Raw genomic sequence first — 17,784 nt, 5'->3', positions numbered from 1 at the left:
TGGACCAGGCTGGCCTCACAAAGAAAGGCATGCACTACCACTGTCCAACTCCCCCCCCCCCTTTTTTTTGAGACAGTCTCTGTGGAGTTTGGGCTCATCTGAAACCTGCTGTGTAGCCTTTGGTAGTCTTGAAATTCAGAGCCTCCTGCCTCTGCCCTCAGTGCTGGGACTGGGATATGAAGAGCATGCTCATCTAAAGGGAGTATTCCGAGCCGGGCGGTGGTGGCGCACGCCTTTAATCCCAGCACTCGGGAGGCAGAGGCAGGCGGATCTCTGTGAGTTCGAGACCAGCCTGGTCTACAAGAGCTAGGTTCCAGGACAGACTCCAAAACCACAGAGAAACCCTGTCTCGAAAAAAAATAAAATAAAATAAAATAAAAATAAAGGGAGTATTCCTTTCTCAGTGAGTTGTTTTGAAGCCTTTGTTGAACTTTTACTGAGTTTGATAGTGCCTGCCATAGTCCAGACATAGGACGTGGAGGCAGGTCATCTTTAACTACATACCAGGTTGAGACCAGGGGAGACATTGTCACAAACAACAACACAAATTTTTTTTAAAGTGTTTATTTCAGGGTTCTAAATTTTACCCCAGTGATGAGATATTTGTCTTTATGGTGGTACCACATTGTCCTGATAGCTGTTTTTTTGTGTAGTACATTTCAAAATTGTAAAAAGTATGTGTTTGAACTTGCCTTTTCTCTTTTAAAAAATTAGTTTAGTGTATGGGTGTTTTGGTTGCATGTGTGTCTGATTGCCATTTGTTCATGTGTGTCTGTGCCATGTGTGTCTGTGCACCATGTGTGTGCCTTCCACCCTCAGAAATCAGGAGAGAGTGTTGGATCCCCCTGGAACTGGAGTTATGAGTAGTTTTGATGTGGGTGCAGGGAATTACACCCAGGTGACCTGGAAGAGCAGCTATTGCTCCTAACTGCTGAGCCTTCTCTGCAGCCCGTGACTTTTCTTTTGTAATGATGACTCTGGTTCTGTGCATTTCCATATAATTTAGAATCAATTTGTCTGTTTCTTCAAAAGCCTGTTGGGATTTGGTTGGGAATTGCATTGAGTCTACCATAGTTTGTCAAATGTTATCTCTAGCTAGTCTTCTGAACCATGAACATCATCCATGCTAATTCTTTTAAAAATTCTTTCAGCAGTTTTTTATACTCTTTAGAGTGTGAGCTTTGATATTTTTTCCTCAAATGTTTTTATTGTTTTTGATGCTGTTATAAGGGGCATTGTTTTTTCCCAAGGATTTTTTTTGTTTGTTTGCTTACTTGCTTGAAAATGTATAGAAATGCAATTAGCTGTGTTTGATCTCCTTGTTTCATTTTGTTTGGTTTGGGATTTTTGAGACAAGGTTTCTTTGTGTCCTGGAACTGACTCTCAAACTCAGATATTTGCCTGCCTTTACCTCCTAAGTGCTGGGGTTAAAGGTGTGCACCACCACTGTGGCTATACCTTGATCTTTTATCTTGCAACACTGATGAGTGCATGAATGTGAAATTCATTTAGTGTGAGTGTAGTCCTCACACTAATAGTGTAGTCCTTAGGATTTTCTGTGTCCATGGTCCTGTAATGTCAGTAGAGATGCTTTTATTTCTTTACATTTTATTTATATGTTTGTGTTTTTCAGTATGAGTGTATGCCAGTGAGTGCAGGTGCTCAGAAAGGCCAGAAAAGGGCATCAGATCCCCTGGAACCTGTGCTATCGGTGGTTGTGAGCTGCCCTCTGTGTGAGCCCTCTGCAGCAACAGCCATCTCTCCAGCCCATCTCCCTTGACCTGGGTGCTGGGGATGGCTCTCAGGATGTTCAACATAGTGAACCGGATTTTGTTTCTATGTCATGTCTGAGATTAATTGCCCAGGAGGCTGAGTGCTGTCTGCCCCTCAGTTGGTGCTTCTTTGTTTCTGGGTGTGGAGGAGTAAGTAGTTCCCTTCCTTTGCAGATAATGTCATGAAGGCCCTCCTATGTGGTAGTGTGCTGAGCTGCCTCACTTAGAAGTGTACTACAGAGTGTGTGTATGATGGAGGGCTGGAGAGATGACTCAGTGCTTAGGAGCACAGCCTGCGCTTCCAGAGGTCCCGAGGTCAATTCCCAGCACCACATGGTGGCTCACAGCCATCTGTATGGGATCTGATGTCCTCTTCTGGGATAAAGGTGTACATGCAGATGAAACACTCATTAAAATAAAATAAATCTTTTTAAAGGAAGAAATGAAGCTGAGAACTGCATGTGAGCATGCATGTATGTGTTTTTTCCTGCTCCTGACTGCGTGTATGATGTGACCAGTTGTCAAAGCTCCTGTAGCTTGAATGGTGACCTGGAGTTGGGAGTCAAATAACCCTACCCCTCCTACTTGCTTTCTTGTCAGGGTATTTTATCACAGCAAGAGAAGTGAAACTAGAGTATCACCCATGACCAGCCGGTCTGAAGCTAAGTGGGAAATTCCAGAGAACTCGTCCTTGCCGGTGCGTGTTGCTCTGAGTGGGTGATGAAATGTCAGTGGCCACTCAGTCCTGTGGTGAGATGGAGCCCACACCGTGCTGCTGTCCGGCAGCCACTGAGCAGCCCCTGTGCGCATGCATCAGTTCTGCAGGGAGACATCACCATCTCTGTGCTCAAACACCTCTGCTTTTACTGAGCGACCCCAAAGTACAAGATGATGTTGGAAACTGGGCTGTGTCAAAGGGGAAGCTAAAGTTACTCCTTTCAGTGCAACGATGAAAAGGCTTAATTCAGTTTTTAGACAGGGTCTCACTATGCAGCGCTGCTGGCCTGGAAATTGCCATGTAGACCAGGCTGGTCTTGAACACAGAGAGATTCACATGCCTCTGTCTCCAGGGTGCTGTGGTTAAAGGCATGGGCCACCCTGCTGGGTGAAAATTCTTCACCTCATTTTATGATGTAGGAAAAGCATAGTGTATTTATGGGGTTCATACGCTACTTAACTTCAGGCTCTCACAAGGTTTCTATCCCCCATGAAAAAAGGGGGGATATCCTATTTTAGCACCTGGGATCAGCCCAGGGATCTCACGTTCAGCAAGCACACTGCTTCCCACTTCTTCTCCTCAGTGACAATTCTCATCCTCATTGCGCAATAGCTGAGATACAATTGTACAGAATGGGGTGCATAACTGTCAGAACGTGGCCGTTAACCCTGGTCCCGCTTTACTTCCTTTTCTTAGCAGCCGGTAATGTGTTCGTTTGGATGAAAATTTACCTAAACCGTCTCAAGACAAAGCACCTTTGCCAAGGAACCTTCAGCTTTTAGTCAGACCCTTGCTCCACGAGTTCACAGCAGTTCAATGTGTGCTTGGAAGGGAGAGTTGTGCCTTGCAGGCAGTGCTGGGGCTTTGGTGCTCACATCAGACTCTGCCACTTGGCTCTGGAACTCCAAAGCAGGGCTCTGATAGCAAAATGGGAATGAAGACTGCAGGCCCCGTGTGTGGTGTGTGTCTTCTCCCACTTCTCCACATGTCAGTCCACAGATGTCCTGACAGCTCCCACTCCTGTCAGTGAGACCCGCAGCTGCTGCTGTGTGCTCCTTCTGGGCATTTGGAGCTCAGCACACGAGAGAAGGACTTTGTAGCAAGTCCAGCTGGGGAATGTAATCTCAATCCGACCCAAATTATCTCTGTGCTTTCAGTATTGGTTACGGGCTTGCACTTCCTGTTCTGCTTTTTTTTTTTTTTTTTTTTCGAGACAGAGTTTCTCTGTGGTTTTGGAGCCTGTCCTGGAACTAGCTCTTGTAGACCAGGCTGGTCTTGAACTCACAGAGATCCTCCTGCCTCTGCCTCCCAAGTGCTGGGATTAAAGGCGTGCGCCACCACCTCCCGGCTGCACTTTCTGTTCTGAACACAAATGCTGGCGCGTGCTTGAGAAGTCGCCGCCATCTGTTCTATAGGGCAGTTGTTTTCCAGGAAAGCCCCTGGCTTGTAGACTTCACCTGAATGGTGGTGAAGGCTTGTGCTTTATGTTGGAGGCCTAGAGTCTTGTTTTCTTGTTTGTTTGTTTTTCAAGACAGTGTTTCTCTGTGTAGCTTTGGAGCCTGTCCTGGAACTCGCTCTCTAGACCAGGCTGGCCTCGAATTCACAGAGATCCACCTGCCTCTGCCTCCCGAGTGCTGGGATTAAGGGAGTGTGACACCAGTGCCTGTCTGAATAGTGTTTCTTTATTAGGCCCATAACTTTATAGAAAAAGGGAACTCATTCTTTAAAAAATTAGCTACAGCAAAAAGACCTTGGGCACTGTGGTGGCAGACTCCTAAAATCCTAGCGTGTGGGAGCAGAGGCAGGGAGATAAGGAGGAGCTCAAGGCCAGTCTTGGTTTTGTGAAAACCTGTCTCAAACAATAACGAAACCCAATTAACTGGTGGCCATCTGAAATCTTTGTTTCTAATCCCACATTCATGTTTGACCAGTGCTCACACGCATATTCATGTTTGACAGTGCTCACACGCATATTCATGTTTGCAGTGCTCACAGTTGCTAAAGTGTGTCCATAGTGTGTTTTGTGTTTCTGCACTTCATAAAGTTCAAAAGTACATTTTCCTGCTCTTTATATCCAGTATATGAACCTCAGTATTTGCTTCACAGAATGCAGAGGCCCTGGACCCACGGGGTCGGACGTTATTGCATCTTGCGGTTTCTTTGGGACATTTGGAATCTGCTCGAGTCTTGCTGCGACATAAAGCAGATGTGACCAAAGAAAATGGCCAGGGATGGACAGGCAAGTATCCATATTAGCCATGCATTCATCTCCATGTTTCTGGGAAATGATGAGTCTCAGTGGTAATTTTTCTCTTAGTCAGCTCTGTCCATCTCAGGGCAATAGCAGGGCTGACAAGATGAAGCCAGAATACTGGCCTCACACTCCTGACCCCTCGGTGGAGGGTGACTTGTCTTCCAGAAATGGCCATTCCAGCATCTGTCAGCAAGGTCAGTTTTACCCTGGTGTGGTTGGAACTCCATCGAGGCCAGCAGTGTAGGTGAAATCAAAGACATGAGTGCCAGAAGTAGCCTCTTGCCGTGAAATCTTGGTGTTCGCTGTTTGGATACCCTCTTACTGTTAGTAACAATAGTTTTGTGGGGACCACGCAAGAACACCTGTATGTGGAAGTAAGTCCCCCCTGCCAGAGCTACGTGTAGTCATGGCAGTGTGAGTACCCGAGGAGGCCAGTAAATATACTACGCTTTCCTTGATGAAATGATGAGTTAGCGATCGGAAGCCATGGCTGTTCCTCATCAACCCCAGTTTCAGTCCTCCGCTCTCTGAAGCACATGCTGAGCTGCGCACTTGGCTTTTCATGTTGGCACTGGGATTTGTCAGAGAACATGCAGATACTCAGTGATTGAGCTTTGCCCTTTTGTTTTCTAGTTTTACATGAAGCAGTGAGCACGGGTGACCCCGAGATGGTGTACACAGTCCTGCAGCACCGAGACTACCACAACACATCCATGGCCCTCGAAGGTGTACCTGAGCTGCTACACAAAATTCTTGAGGTAGCCATAAGACTGGCCACACCACACTCTGAGCCAAACACTGCCATGATGGCTGGAGACAGCTCCACAGCCTTGTGATCTTCCCTAAGTCTTAAGAACAGTGAATATGGTGTTTTGTTGCCAGATAGTGCTGATCTCTGCCTATCTTGTCTTGTTGCAGTGCAAGGTCTGTTTCTTACAAGTGTTGTTTCTGGGGTACAATGCTTATCTTTTTCAATGCCACTTTAACACTCAAGCCTAAGGATAATGGATGCCAAACACAATTTGCCCAGTGCCCTGTGTTCCTAACAGCAGAGCCCTGTGCTGAGGCCATCTCACGGGAATAGTGATGGGCACAGTGGCCGTGTAGGCATTGCCAGGGTCTGGGACGACACCTCACCACTCTTGTCACCTGTAGCCACTAGCATAGCTTTGAATCCGTTTCCTTAATTTACTTGCAGTTACTGGCTTTGGGAACATTATCTGTCTTGTGAATCTCAGTGTGAGAGAGAGTGCTATGGTTCTGAGATCTTTCTTTACAACCAGGTAGTTTGGGATGATGGCTGCTGTTCATTAGGTGATCTCTGCTAGTGAAGGGACCGACTCCCAAACACCTGTGATCTGCCCAGGGCAGCAGTAGACAAAGGCAGTGGACGCTCCCCCTTCATTGTTCTGGAGTCTCAGCTTAAGCAAGAAGTAACTTTCCTGGAACAGCTACTTAGCTATTAACCAGTTAAGTCAGCTTCACAGCCTTAGTTAAGGCCCGTTCTTAAGAAACATGGCTGTATGGAGAGAGGGAAAGCTGGCTATAAACCATTGTCTGAGCACTCTTTAGAGCAGCTGTCTGAAGCTTAAGAGAAATCTTGTGAAGATACTCATTTCTCATGTACCCACGATGAAACTTCCCATGAAGTGTAAAGTAGTTACATATGTTGTTTTAAAAATCGATGTCTGTTTAGCGGTGTGTAGAGGTCACGTGGTTCTGCCATTTTCTCATCTGAGTTACTGTAAGTGGAGCCAAGTCATTTTTCCCCAAAGCAGTGCTCGTATAGCTCAGACTGGTCAATCCAGGATGACGGAGCTTCTGATCCTCCCGCCTCCACCTCCTAAGGCTGGGATCACAGGCGTGCACCATGCTTAGTTCATGTAGTGCTGGGATGGAATTCAGGGCTTCTGGCCTGGCGGGCAAGTACTGTATACACTGGGCTACGTTACCAGTCTTCCAGTTGTCTGTTTGACAAGAGAGAATTAGGATTCAATGTAGAGGATTTTTTTTAAAGACCTGTATTAACCCTTAGAAGTGGGTTACATTGCTGTGTTTCATGCTTCAGTCCTTAAATAATTTCTAGTGGCACCACAAGCTATTGTTAATGATTGTATGTCTCAGCCATGTCTCTTAGAACATATGTGAGCATTCCTTTCTTACGAGCTGTCGTTGGACGTGGTCTTTGCCCAATATTAAAATCTTGGTTTTACTCAGGGTAGATTTCCTTGCCTTCTGCTCTATGCAGGGACAAAAACCATTGCAAAGCCTTGGTGGGAGAATAAGGAAAATTCAGTCTATAACCTGCCCCTCAAGACAGTCTCACTTCGTAGCCCTGTGCAGAGCCTTGGAGGTGGAAGAGTAATGGAAGAATAAGGAAATAGTTTGACCTATTCTGTCCCTAAGATAGGGTCCTACTATGTAGCCCCAGTTATCCTGGAACTCAGTGTGTAGACCAGGGTGGCCTCAAACTTAGAGACCTCTGTCTCTCAAGTGCTGGGATTAAACACATGCAGCACTATGCTGGGCACACCTCTCTTTTTGGACAGTCAGTTGGCTTTCTTAAGTAGCCCTTCAAGAGCCTTCTATAAGAAATTAATGAGAGCTGTGCACACACACACACAATCCTGAGACAAGGATGTTGTGGTGGCATAACTTCAGAAAGCCAGATTCTAAAAGTTTAAGAGAAAACTGGGGCATTGGTTAAGCAAAGGGAAACCCCCTTCCTGAAGAGGTGATGTCTAGCCTCCCATTTTCATTTGTGTACTCTTGGCCAGTAAATAGGAAGCACTTCCCAGCACATCCAGCCTTTACAGCCAAGAAGAGCCCAGAGAAGAGCCGGAACTGTGAATTGCCTGACCCGTTCTTAATTCTCTAATGCTGGGAGCCTGATGGGCTTGGGTAAAGTTTACACCCCAACCCAGTCACTGTTCTGTTAACTTTTTTTTTAAGTGGCATTTACTTATTTGGAGTGAGGGGGTGCATGTGTACCACAGCATATATGTTGTGAGCTTCACAGGACGTCTGGGGGAGTTGGTTCTCTCCTTCTACCATGTGGATCCCAGAGAAGGAACTTGGGCCATCAGTCTCGGCTGCGGGGCACCTTTGCCCGCTGAGCCATAGGCACCTCTTAGCTTTCTTAGCTGTGTGCAAGTGTTTTCATCTGGACAAAGTGACAGATCAGATAGAAGTTATTTGTTTTAGGGTGTGCATAGTTGCTTTCTCTCTCTCCTCCCTTAATTGTTTAAGAAGCCACATTAGACCCTGCGGTGGTGGCAGCGCAGGCCTTTAATCCCAGGATCTCTGTGAGTTCGAGGACATCCTGGTCAACAGAGGAGTTCTAGGACAGGCTCCAAAGCTACAAAGAAACCCTGTCTCGGAAAAAAAAGAAAAGGAAGGAAGGAAGAAAGGAAGGAAAGAAGGAAGGAACAAGAAGAAGAGCCACATAACCCTGCTGTGTGGGTTTGGTTGTTTGTGTCAGGGTCACCTATTGTAAACCTTTGTCTGCTCTTCAGGCCCCGGATTTCTATGTGCAGATGAAATGGGAGTTCACCAGCTGGGGTGAGTGGCTATGGGTTTGGGACTTACTTGTTTTCAAATTTACATAGCCTGTTGATAGGTTTATGTTCCTTTACAAAAGCTGTGTGGGTGTGTGTTAAATTCAAATCTGGTAGCTGACCTGCATTCCATGTAGTTTCCTCTAGCCTGAACATGGATAAATATAGCATACAGGCACTCTGTTTCCTCCTTGCATTCTGTATCCCTGACACCCACTTTAGTCTTCTTAGGGTGAGTAGGGTTGGGTCACTACAGCCTTACCTGGCTTTCTGCTCTCTGTAGCCCATGCTGGCCACAGATTCTTGTCGGTCCTCCTGCCCCTTGGCCTCCTGTGTTGGGATGACAAGTGTGTGCCGAAGCTTGCAGCTTCTTTAGGAAGCAGGGTCTTTTTGTGGCCCTGGACCCCTGAGCTCAGCTGGGACTAGGCTTGTGTCCTCTGGCCGCCTGGCCGTCTGTTTGAAATGCCTTTTGTAATGCTAACATTTTCATGACTTACTACAATTTGTTACTTTTCTTATGTTGCTTAGCTTGATTCTTCCAAACTTGTTATTCTGGGGAAAATGAGGCAAATATTGAAATAGTTTTCTTTCTTTCTTTTTAATTTTCTACAAAATGCATGTATTTCCTCAGACTGCTCTGTAAAGATGATATATTTACGTAGGTATCTGCTTTTCCTTCTTGTGGGTCAGTGAACTAACACTTGATTTTGATAGCTTTTCATCTCAGTAGTATTTCTAGCTTTGATAAAAACACAGCAGAGTTTCGATCCTTGATAGATTGTGAATGGAGGCTACAGCGTGGCCGTGTAGCAGTGGACGTGTGAGTGAGAAGTCCAGGTGGGCCCACTCCTCAGCCCTGGAGGTTCAGTCCAGGCAAAGAAGACTGCTGCCAAATTTGTTGACTGTTTTCTCTGATGAGTTAGAATAAAAGACTCATTTTTCTTTATTTCCTGTTAATTTATTTAATGCTGGGAATTGAGCCCCAGGGCCTGGTGCATGCTAAGCATGCCCTGAACCACTAACCACACCACTAGCCTTCCTGGTTATGTCTGTCAGTCTGTCTGTCTGTCTGTCTGCCTGCCTGCCTGCCTGCCTGCCTGTGTTGCTGGGATTGAACTAAGTGTATGCAAGTGAGCTATCATGGGGATATAACTCCAGCCATTTAAAATTATTTTAGTTTAAAATGGCCTTACTAGGTTGTCTAGATAGCCTCAAACTTGCTATGTAGCCCAGGTTAACCTTAAAATGGGACTCCTGCCTCAGCCTCCTGAGTGCTATGAGTGGCATGCCCCACCTTGCCCAGCTTCCATTTCTGGTTTTTAGGATGAAATCCTTTACAAGCGTGAAGGAAGAAGTCCCACTATGTTTGGCCAGTCATGACCCAACCACTCTGCCCTGAGTTCCTGGCTCACACATTCTGCGTAGCCCTGTGTTTTTCTCAATAATATGCCTTTTTCCTCCAGTGCCCTTGGTTTCTAGAATATGCCCCAATGATGTCTGTCGCATCTGGAAGAGTGGTGCGAAGCTGCGCGTGGACATCACTCTGCTGGGGTTTGAAAACATGAGCTGGATAAGAGGGAGACGAAGTTTCATATTTAAGGGAGGAGGTGAGTCTGCATTGTAGTGATCCCTGCTCACTGTGTTGCCCTGGCTGGCTGGAGCTCTCCTTGTAGACCAGGCTGGTCTCTGCCTCCTGATGCTGATGGTAAAGGTGTGCACCACCATGTCCAGCAGCCCAGTAATTTTGAGCCTTCAAAATGTATTTGTATTTTATTCTTTATCTATTGGAAGCTTCGTCTTTGTGGCTGTTGTAATTAGTTCTTTGGCACTGCACCCCTCTCCTTTTGGAGACTGGCCAGTTCCCTGCTCATTTCATTCATTACTTCACCCCGGTTGTCTGTCACCTGTCACTTTGCTGAGCCTTGGAGTAAACACCTTCTGTGTCATTCTGTGTCCCTTCCTGACCGGGCACGGTTCCTAGTTTAGGGTGGAGAGCAGCATTGCTCTCTAGAGTCTGAGCAGAGCACTAACTTCAGCGGTGGTCTCTGAAGGTTGTAGGGGAAATGTGCTGCTAATAGAAAAGGAAAATTAGTTTTAAAATCTCCATTTTGGGCACGATGCTCTGGGGTCTCCTATGAGTTGTAGATCGCTGGCCAGACAAACACCGTGCAAGGAGAGTCAGTAATCAGGACTCAGTGGGGGTGTGTTCCCTGTCACCCTGAGCGCTGGCTGATTCAGCCTCCAGTTTCTGGGGGTGGGGAGTAGGACAGAAAGAAAAAAGAAAAAGCCAAACAAGTGTGCTGTAGGTGCCAGCAGTGCATGTGAGGGCTGACGGGTGAAGGTGGCATCGCTGGCTCTGTCTTCCTCACACTAATGTTCTTGTTAACAGACAACTGGGCAGAGCTGATGGAAGTCAACCACGATGACAGAGTGGTCACCACTGAACACTTTGATCTTTCCCAAGAAATGGAGCGCCTCACCCTGGACCTCATGAAGCCAAAAAGCAGGGAGGTTGAACGGCGGCTCACAAGCCCAGTCATCAACACCAGCCTTGACACTAAAAATATCGCCTTTGAAAGGTGCGGATTTAGAGCCCAGTTTACCATCTAGTTTGGGGACTGCCTTCATTAATGGCATATTTGCAGTAATTGGAAATTGTGACAGGATTAGGACCTTTTCTTTTCTAATATGGTTGATGCTAGAGGATTTTAAAAGGGATCTCCAGTGCCATCCAAGTAAGAGCCGTCCGGCTGCTGGTGACTCAGTGTGACTTGAGCTAATCTGACGCTGCTCTGGATCCAGCGTCCTTTCTCTCCATGGATGTGCTAACTACGCTCTTCCAGATTGTTTTCTCCTTTCCACTGCACAGTTGGTGAAGAAAACAGAGAGGTCTCTTTAGGCAAATCTAAAACATAATTGCCTTTTTCTTTTTGTTTAAGTAAAACCATGAAAGCATGGTGTCTGCAACAGAGAGGACATGGAGCTGGTGTTGTGTCTGGGGGTCGCTTCTGCTTTGGAATTAGGAACTGGATTCTTGAAGAAGGAAGTGTTCTTGCCAGGCTCCTGGCTAGGGATATCGAGGGTTAGGGACCAACTGGGACCATCCACAAAGATCTCGCTAGAGGTCTGGTTTTCATTATGCACCTCTCCAGGCTGTGAGGTCCTTCTGTGTGAAGCTCCAGACTGGAGGAGGCTGTTGTCACTGCCACAGCCTGTCAGTAGAGAAGAGAGCAGGGTGACTGACGGCAGTGGCTCTAGGCAAGTGGCCCAGCTCTCCAGTTTCCTTAGCTGGAAGGAAAACAAGCTCCTGAAAACCTGGAACCCTAAGGTCGTAGATTCCCTGTTGCTTACTGGGATTGTTAGAGCCATTGTTTATGATGAAGTAAGTGTTGCTTATCCAGGGTGTGTGGACTGGCTTTAGTTAACTGAGTGCAGATGGGAAACAAGAGTGCCTTCCTTTGTACTGAGGACGCAGGTACATTGTGTCTTCCCATGGTTACAGGGTTTTCAGAGGGCTCGAGCTGGCTTTCCTGATGCTGCCAGTGGGCTGAAGGGAGAGTGCTGGAGACAGCTGTTTGCTCTCTTCTGTTTTAATGGTGCTCGTATGTGATCAGTGCCCTGAGACATACGTAGAGCTTTGAGCCATTCCTGAGTGTGAGGTTTGGGGACTCAGATGTGTGAACAGTCATGTATGGTTCTCGTGGTTCTTTGCCATGTTACAATGGGTGCTTTAGTCCTTTTCCTGGTCTGTACTAGGAATTTGACACAAACACTACCCTTCCTGATGAGCTTTGACCCATGGTTTGCACTTGTTGCACCGGGATTTTACTCTTTTCCCAAAAAGACTATGCTGTGCCATATTAGGAAAAAAATCCCTACCACTTCAGAGCTGCCTTTAAATTGTATAATAGTCACTAAATCACAGTGTCTGCTAAGTGACCTTGGCTGTGTTGGTCTCAGGTGGGACAGACAGGAAGGAGGAAGCTGGGTTCTTTTCAGATGCCTGTGTATGTAGAGCTAGTGAAGGCACGAGGAGTCAGAGCAGCCAGGTTTAAAATAGTAGACACTGACACTGGGCATTCTAACTCAGCCGCTGTCAGAGTGGAGCTGCGAGGGGGGGGGGGGGCGCAGTGAAGAGCATGGAGGCCCAGCGAGCACTGACGCGGCATGGACTGGAGTAAGCATTGGCACCCCTGAGGCTGCGTGTCGGAAATGGCAGTTTCCCAGCTTACACACCATTGATGTCGCAAAAATAAGGAACTTTGGGATGATTTAACCAAACAGAATATCTCGATTTTTGTTATTGGTGACAGCAAGAGCTATGACTTGATAGTTATTGGGCATGGTCCCAAACCCCTGTTCTTGTTTGTGCAATGGAAGCTAGAGCAGCCAGCATTTGCTATAATTCCTTTAGGACTTCATCTCTTGCCACGTGGCTCTTATTGTACTAACTGTAAACTCCCAAGAGGAAAATTAACATCCATGGGTCTTCCTTTTATGATGGGTTAAAACAGACATATAAACCCATTATGTCCCAATTTGATATGGGAAACTGGAAACATAAAATGTAAAAGCTGCATTCTGCTTTTGTGATTTGTCTAACCTGCCCCTGTTCTCTGAGCTTCCTGTGTCCACTTCACTCTGTCAGACAGCACAAAGGGAAGACTTTTGGCAACTTTACATAGTGCCAGGCAAAGTCAGGATGTGATGTTCTAGATAAAGGGAGGACTGGACTGCTCCTGAGGGGAAACACCTCCAGAGCAAGATGTGCTGAAAACAGTTCACACCCAGGAGTGGCGGGAAGTGCTTGTCTGTAATCCCAGCACTCTGCAGGTGGAGGCAAGAGGCTCACTGGTTTGGGACCAGCCTGGCCCACTTAGCAGCATCCTGCCTTGTTGTTTGTTTGTTTTTGTTTTTGAGACAGGGTTTCTCTGTAGCTTTGGAACCTGTCCTGGAACTCACTCTGTAGATCAGGCTGGCCTCAAACTCACAGAGATCCACCTGCCTCTGCCTCCCCAGTGCTGGGATTAAAGGCAGTGTACCACTGCTGGCTGCAACATCCTGTCTTTAAAGCACAGCACACAAAAGAAAAATCAGAACCTAGGAGCTGTTCTTGGATCCTGAATACATTTCCCCCCAGAAGTGTGCAGCCCTAGAACTGGGTTTCTACAGCTCCCTGGGCTCCCTCAAAAGTCGTCTATAGATTGGAATCGGTGTCTGGGCTGAAAAGGCCCTTCCCACATCCTTCCCTCCTCTCTACCTGAGCTGAGGGACACAGGACTCAGTCACTGTGGAAGCGTTGATTGCCTTTCCTGTTCCATCTGCCCTTCTCCGATAGGTGAAGAGCTCCGTGCCTAACTTCTGAGAATTCCTGGATGGAGGTGGAGGCTTTTATGCCCCTGCCAGCAGTAGATGACCCAGATAAAAGTTCTGACCCAGATACCTCCTTGTAGTAAGCAAGACCTTGAAACACTGGTCATCCTCACTTCTTTAGGATCGCTGTCCAAAAAATGTCACCTTTGTCCCCTGTGCTGGCAGTTCCTGTTTAAAAGCCAAAAGTGAAAGCTGTCTTTGTCTGGAGTGAGGCAAACTGATTGGTAACTGTGGGCGGTGGGTGGGAGATGTTTAAGGCATCTGTCATTGGTAGCATCCTTTTTTGGACAAGGGGACCATGATTTCCAAGTATCTTTGACTAACTTAAGCTGGGGACTGTAAAGGCTGTAGGGGTGAAATCTGAATGGCATATTATACATGTAGAAATTTGTGGTGTTCACTTTTTATCAGAACTAAATCCGGATTCTGGGGCTGGAGGACAGATAAAGCAGAAGTTGTTAATGGTTACGAAGCAAAGGTAAAAGGAAACTCTTAAAAAAAATAAGATTATTATAGCTTTTTAGCTTCTGTGCAAATGAGGAGCCTGTTCTGATTGTTTCCATGCATCTGCAGGGGACCCTGGGGAACAGCCCTAATGTGTCTCTTGCTGAGGTTTATCTAGTGGTTTCCAGAAAATGGATAGCATGCCCTGAGCAGGTCTGTGGCTTTCCTAAAGAGAAATGATTGCTGAGAAATGAGCCAGTCATTCCTTTGATTTTATTTTTTACATTAAATTTTATCAGTTTATCTTTTTAAAGAAGTTACCACGTAGTAAGTAATTTCTGTGAATCTTTATTACTTAAATTCTAATTGATTTCTAGAGCTGATGCTGGCTCAGTTTTTAAAGACTAGCCCAGCCCACTTACGTGGCACCACTAAGCTGAGATACCACTGTAATCATAGGGATACCTGTCATATCATCTGACATTTTATCAACTGACAAGCTGTTTGTTGGACTTTCTTTAGTGTACAGCAGGGATGGAGGAAATCAAGTGTTGTAGGGTCCTTTGCTGGCCTCTGGGTGAGAAAAAAAAAAAGCTCCATCATGTCCAGCAAGCTGCATTAGAGATGGCTGCTGTGGTCACTGTTGTCTGCAGCTGTCAGCACACAGCAAACCCAGACCCTCAGACAGGCTGAGGGCACAGCTCAGGCTGCCAGTTAGAAGAAGACTTTTTTCTTTTGTCAGTAGAAAGGATGCTGGTGCTCTCTGATCTCCCAGGTCTAGAGAACCTGGGTTCAGCTAAGTCAGTAGTTAGAAGAGCACCATGGATCACAGGAGGCAGGTTTAGGAGCAAGAGGAACCCAGTGGAACTGTTTGCCGAGCCCCTTTCGCAGCAGGAAGTGCAGGTCCCCAGGCTCCCGCAGCAGGAAGTGCAGGTCCCCAGGCTCCCGCAGCAGGAAGTGCAGGTCCCCAGGCGGGAGCCGTCTTTCCATCTGGAGGAGACTGGGGTTGCTGACTGGGTCCCAACTTTAATTTTGCTGGGTTTGCTTGGCTTTGCTGCAGCATTCTTAGTCTTGCTATGCTTGAGTTGCCTTGGATTCCCTGTGTCATTGTTGTCTTTTGCACACTTCTCTCAAGGTTTACACAGTAAACAATGTGAGTGTGATAACCAAAATACGGACAGAACACCTGACGGAGGAGGAAAAGAAGAGATATAAAGGTAATGAGCACCCCTGACTCCTTCTGGATGATCGTGTGACCACGTAGAGCGGGGGTTCTCGGCCTTCCCAATGCTGCGACTCTTCTCTCACATTGTGCTGACCCCACCATAACATTATTTTCATTGCTACTTCATAACTGTAATTTTGCCACTGTTATGAATCATAATGTAAATATCTGTGTTTTCTGGTGTTCTTAGGTGACCCCTGTGAAAGAGTCGTTTGACACCCCTCCAGGGGTTGTGACCCATGAGTAAATGTGTTTGGATATGCAAATCCTAACTTCTCTTCCTAAACATTTCCTTAGTCTGACTCATTCTTGGAGTTTTTCACAGTTGATTTCCGTCGTAATTAAAGCCATTCATTCACAAGGGCTTGTTTATGTGTGTTATTGCAAATAACTTGGATTTAGCAGCAGCAACAACAGAAATGGAGCATGAGAAGATATTGGGGGATATTATCACTGGGATGAGTGACTTTACCTCACCGCAGTGATGAGATTTTCATGAACCTTGGCCTCCGGTCACTATATCCTGGCTTTGCCAGCTCCGTGGCCTTGTGAAGTTGTCTGTGCTGTAGGCCTCGTGTTCCTCTGTAGTAGAATGGAGGTGGTACTAGGCCACTCTTAAAGTCACTGAGAGGATTCAGTGAGTTGGCATGTGGCATATGCGATCATCTAGAAAGTGCAGGTAGCAGCTTGGCCACCAGCTGTGCTCCGGGTGTACAGGCTAGTGCCAGAGCACAACACTGAGTGGCTAGGGTGAGGGATCCATCTAGCTGTCTCCTAAGCCAGTGCTAAAACTGCTCTACTTGAATTCTTGTTTTTTTTTTTCATTTTCCTAATGATGTATGTTAATCACATATAACAATGGTTTCCATGGTAATACTGCTTGGATTCCTATAGTGGTTCCTCTAGGCTAAAGTTCCTAATGAGAGGATATTCTGGGATAAGCTCACCTCATGGGTGTCTTTTATCTCCCTGCCTATAAGTGGAATTGTTACTGGGATCAGGAGGGCTTGATTCTGTTGATCTTCCCTCCTTTCTAGAGGACCGGAATCCACTGGAGTCTCTGCTGGGAACTGTGGAACATCAGTTTGGTGCTCAAGGGGTGAGTTCTTCTGTTTGTGATGGCCACTGGGTCCTGAGTAGGTCACTTGACTTGGAAAGGAACATCAGCTCCCAAGGTGCACTATGGATACTCTTGTAAATAGAGGCAGGATTTTCCTTTGGTACCTGTCGTCTGGTCCCAAACAAACACACAAAAGCTTGTATTAATTACGGAACGCTCGGCCAAAAGCTCAGACTCACTACTAACTGGTTCTTACATTTAGATGAACCTATTTCTATCTAATCTGTGCTTTGCCACGTGGCTCACAGCTTTACCCATCCTCTAGCATCTCGCTCCCTGGGCAGCTCCCTGGGGTCTCTCTCCGAGTCCACACTCTTCCCTATTTTCAGTTTGTCTTTCCCACCTGCTTTCCTGTCTACTAATGAGAGTGATGCATATTCACAGCACACAGAAGGGTTATCCCATAGCATACTCTTTGGGGAGAAATTAGATGAAGGAGACTTTGAAAAAAATCTAGATTTTGGAGTAAGGGTTGGTCCTAGAATCGGGCTCTCTTCTCTGGGATAAACAAGGACCTTCTCTGAGCATGGCACTTGAGACCGGCTCAGGGCTTTACACTGCTCAGCAACCGTTTTTTTGATCCCCAACTAACTGTGCATTTGGTACATTGGGTACGAGCTTCCACACCCACGCCTCCTCACATGGCTGTGTCTTCCATACCTAGGACATAAAGATGGAAAGAGGGTGTGGATGGAACTGGGAAGGCTGTTAGACTTGCTTGTTCGTGTGGTGAACACATGCAGCCGGTTGTGGGGCTGTACTTTAGAGTCAGGCAATTCTGACCCATAATTTCTGGCACAGCAGGACCTCACCACAGAGTGTGCCACCGTAAATAACCCCACGGCCATCACACCCGATGAGTACTTTGATGAAGACTTTGATCTGAAAGACAGGGACATTGGAAGGCCAAAAGAGCTGACGATTAGAACACAAAAGTAAGTGGAAGATGTGGCCCCTTGTTCACTCATGGGACCATCTGAAACTGTGCTCTTCAGAGTTGGGTTTGATCATTCCTTCCCCCTTCCTTTAAAAGTAATGTTGAAGCTACTTAATCTGACAAATCCAACAGTAACCGGCTCTCTGCTTAGCCTTTGTCACAGGGGAGCACCTTTGTTCTGTATTGATCTATTTTATTCACTGCTAGTAAATCTCAGTTGATAAATGAAGTGCTGTTAAGCCCTTTCCCTTCACTGTCAGGTTTCAGAGTTCCTCGGGTTCCATTCCGTCACAAGTCCTGGTTCAGGAATAATGGGGGAGGGGGAGGGGGCTTCTGAAGGGTGCTCTGTCTAGTGCTGAGTAGCAGTGACCTGCCCCCCCCCCC

At 46.6% G+C, this 17,784-nt stretch overlaps 1 protein-coding gene across 3 annotated transcripts in view; it reads left to right on the top strand.

Annotated features, from left to right (window-relative positions):
- Positions 1–17,784, top strand: part of Ankrd13a (ankyrin repeat domain 13A) — a 32,834-nt gene that overhangs the window by 9,205 nt on the left and 5,845 nt on the right. Inside the window, exons 2-11 of one of the 3 annotated variants that reach the window (XM_041648356.1) lie at positions 2,373–2,469; positions 4,597–4,729; positions 5,378–5,502; positions 8,260–8,305; positions 9,765–9,908; positions 10,691–10,880; positions 14,086–14,152; positions 15,254–15,335; positions 16,381–16,442; positions 17,265–17,398. In XM_041648356.1, coding sequence (XP_041504290.1) covers positions 2,416–2,469; positions 4,597–4,729; positions 5,378–5,502; positions 8,260–8,305; positions 9,765–9,908; positions 10,691–10,880; positions 14,086–14,152; positions 15,254–15,335; positions 16,381–16,442; positions 17,265–17,398 — 1,037 coding nt within the window. In that variant the 5' untranslated portion in view covers positions 2,373–2,415. The remainder of the gene's footprint in view (positions 1–2,372; positions 2,470–4,596; positions 4,730–5,377; positions 5,503–8,259; positions 8,306–9,764; positions 9,909–10,690; positions 10,881–14,085; positions 14,153–15,253; positions 15,336–16,380; positions 16,443–17,264; positions 17,399–17,784) is intronic. The other 2 variants (XM_041648354.1, XM_041648355.1) reach the window with 2 other exon arrangements.

Source organism: Microtus oregoni, unplaced genomic scaffold (assembly GCF_018167655.1).
Source record: "Microtus oregoni isolate MIOR12 unplaced genomic scaffold, Mior012 000003F_ref0000135, whole genome shotgun sequence".
Classification (NCBI taxonomy): Eukaryota; Metazoa; Chordata; class Mammalia; order Rodentia; family Cricetidae; genus Microtus; species Microtus oregoni.
Note: the sequence above shows the minus strand (reverse complement) of the source record. Positions and strands in the feature narration are given on the sequence as shown.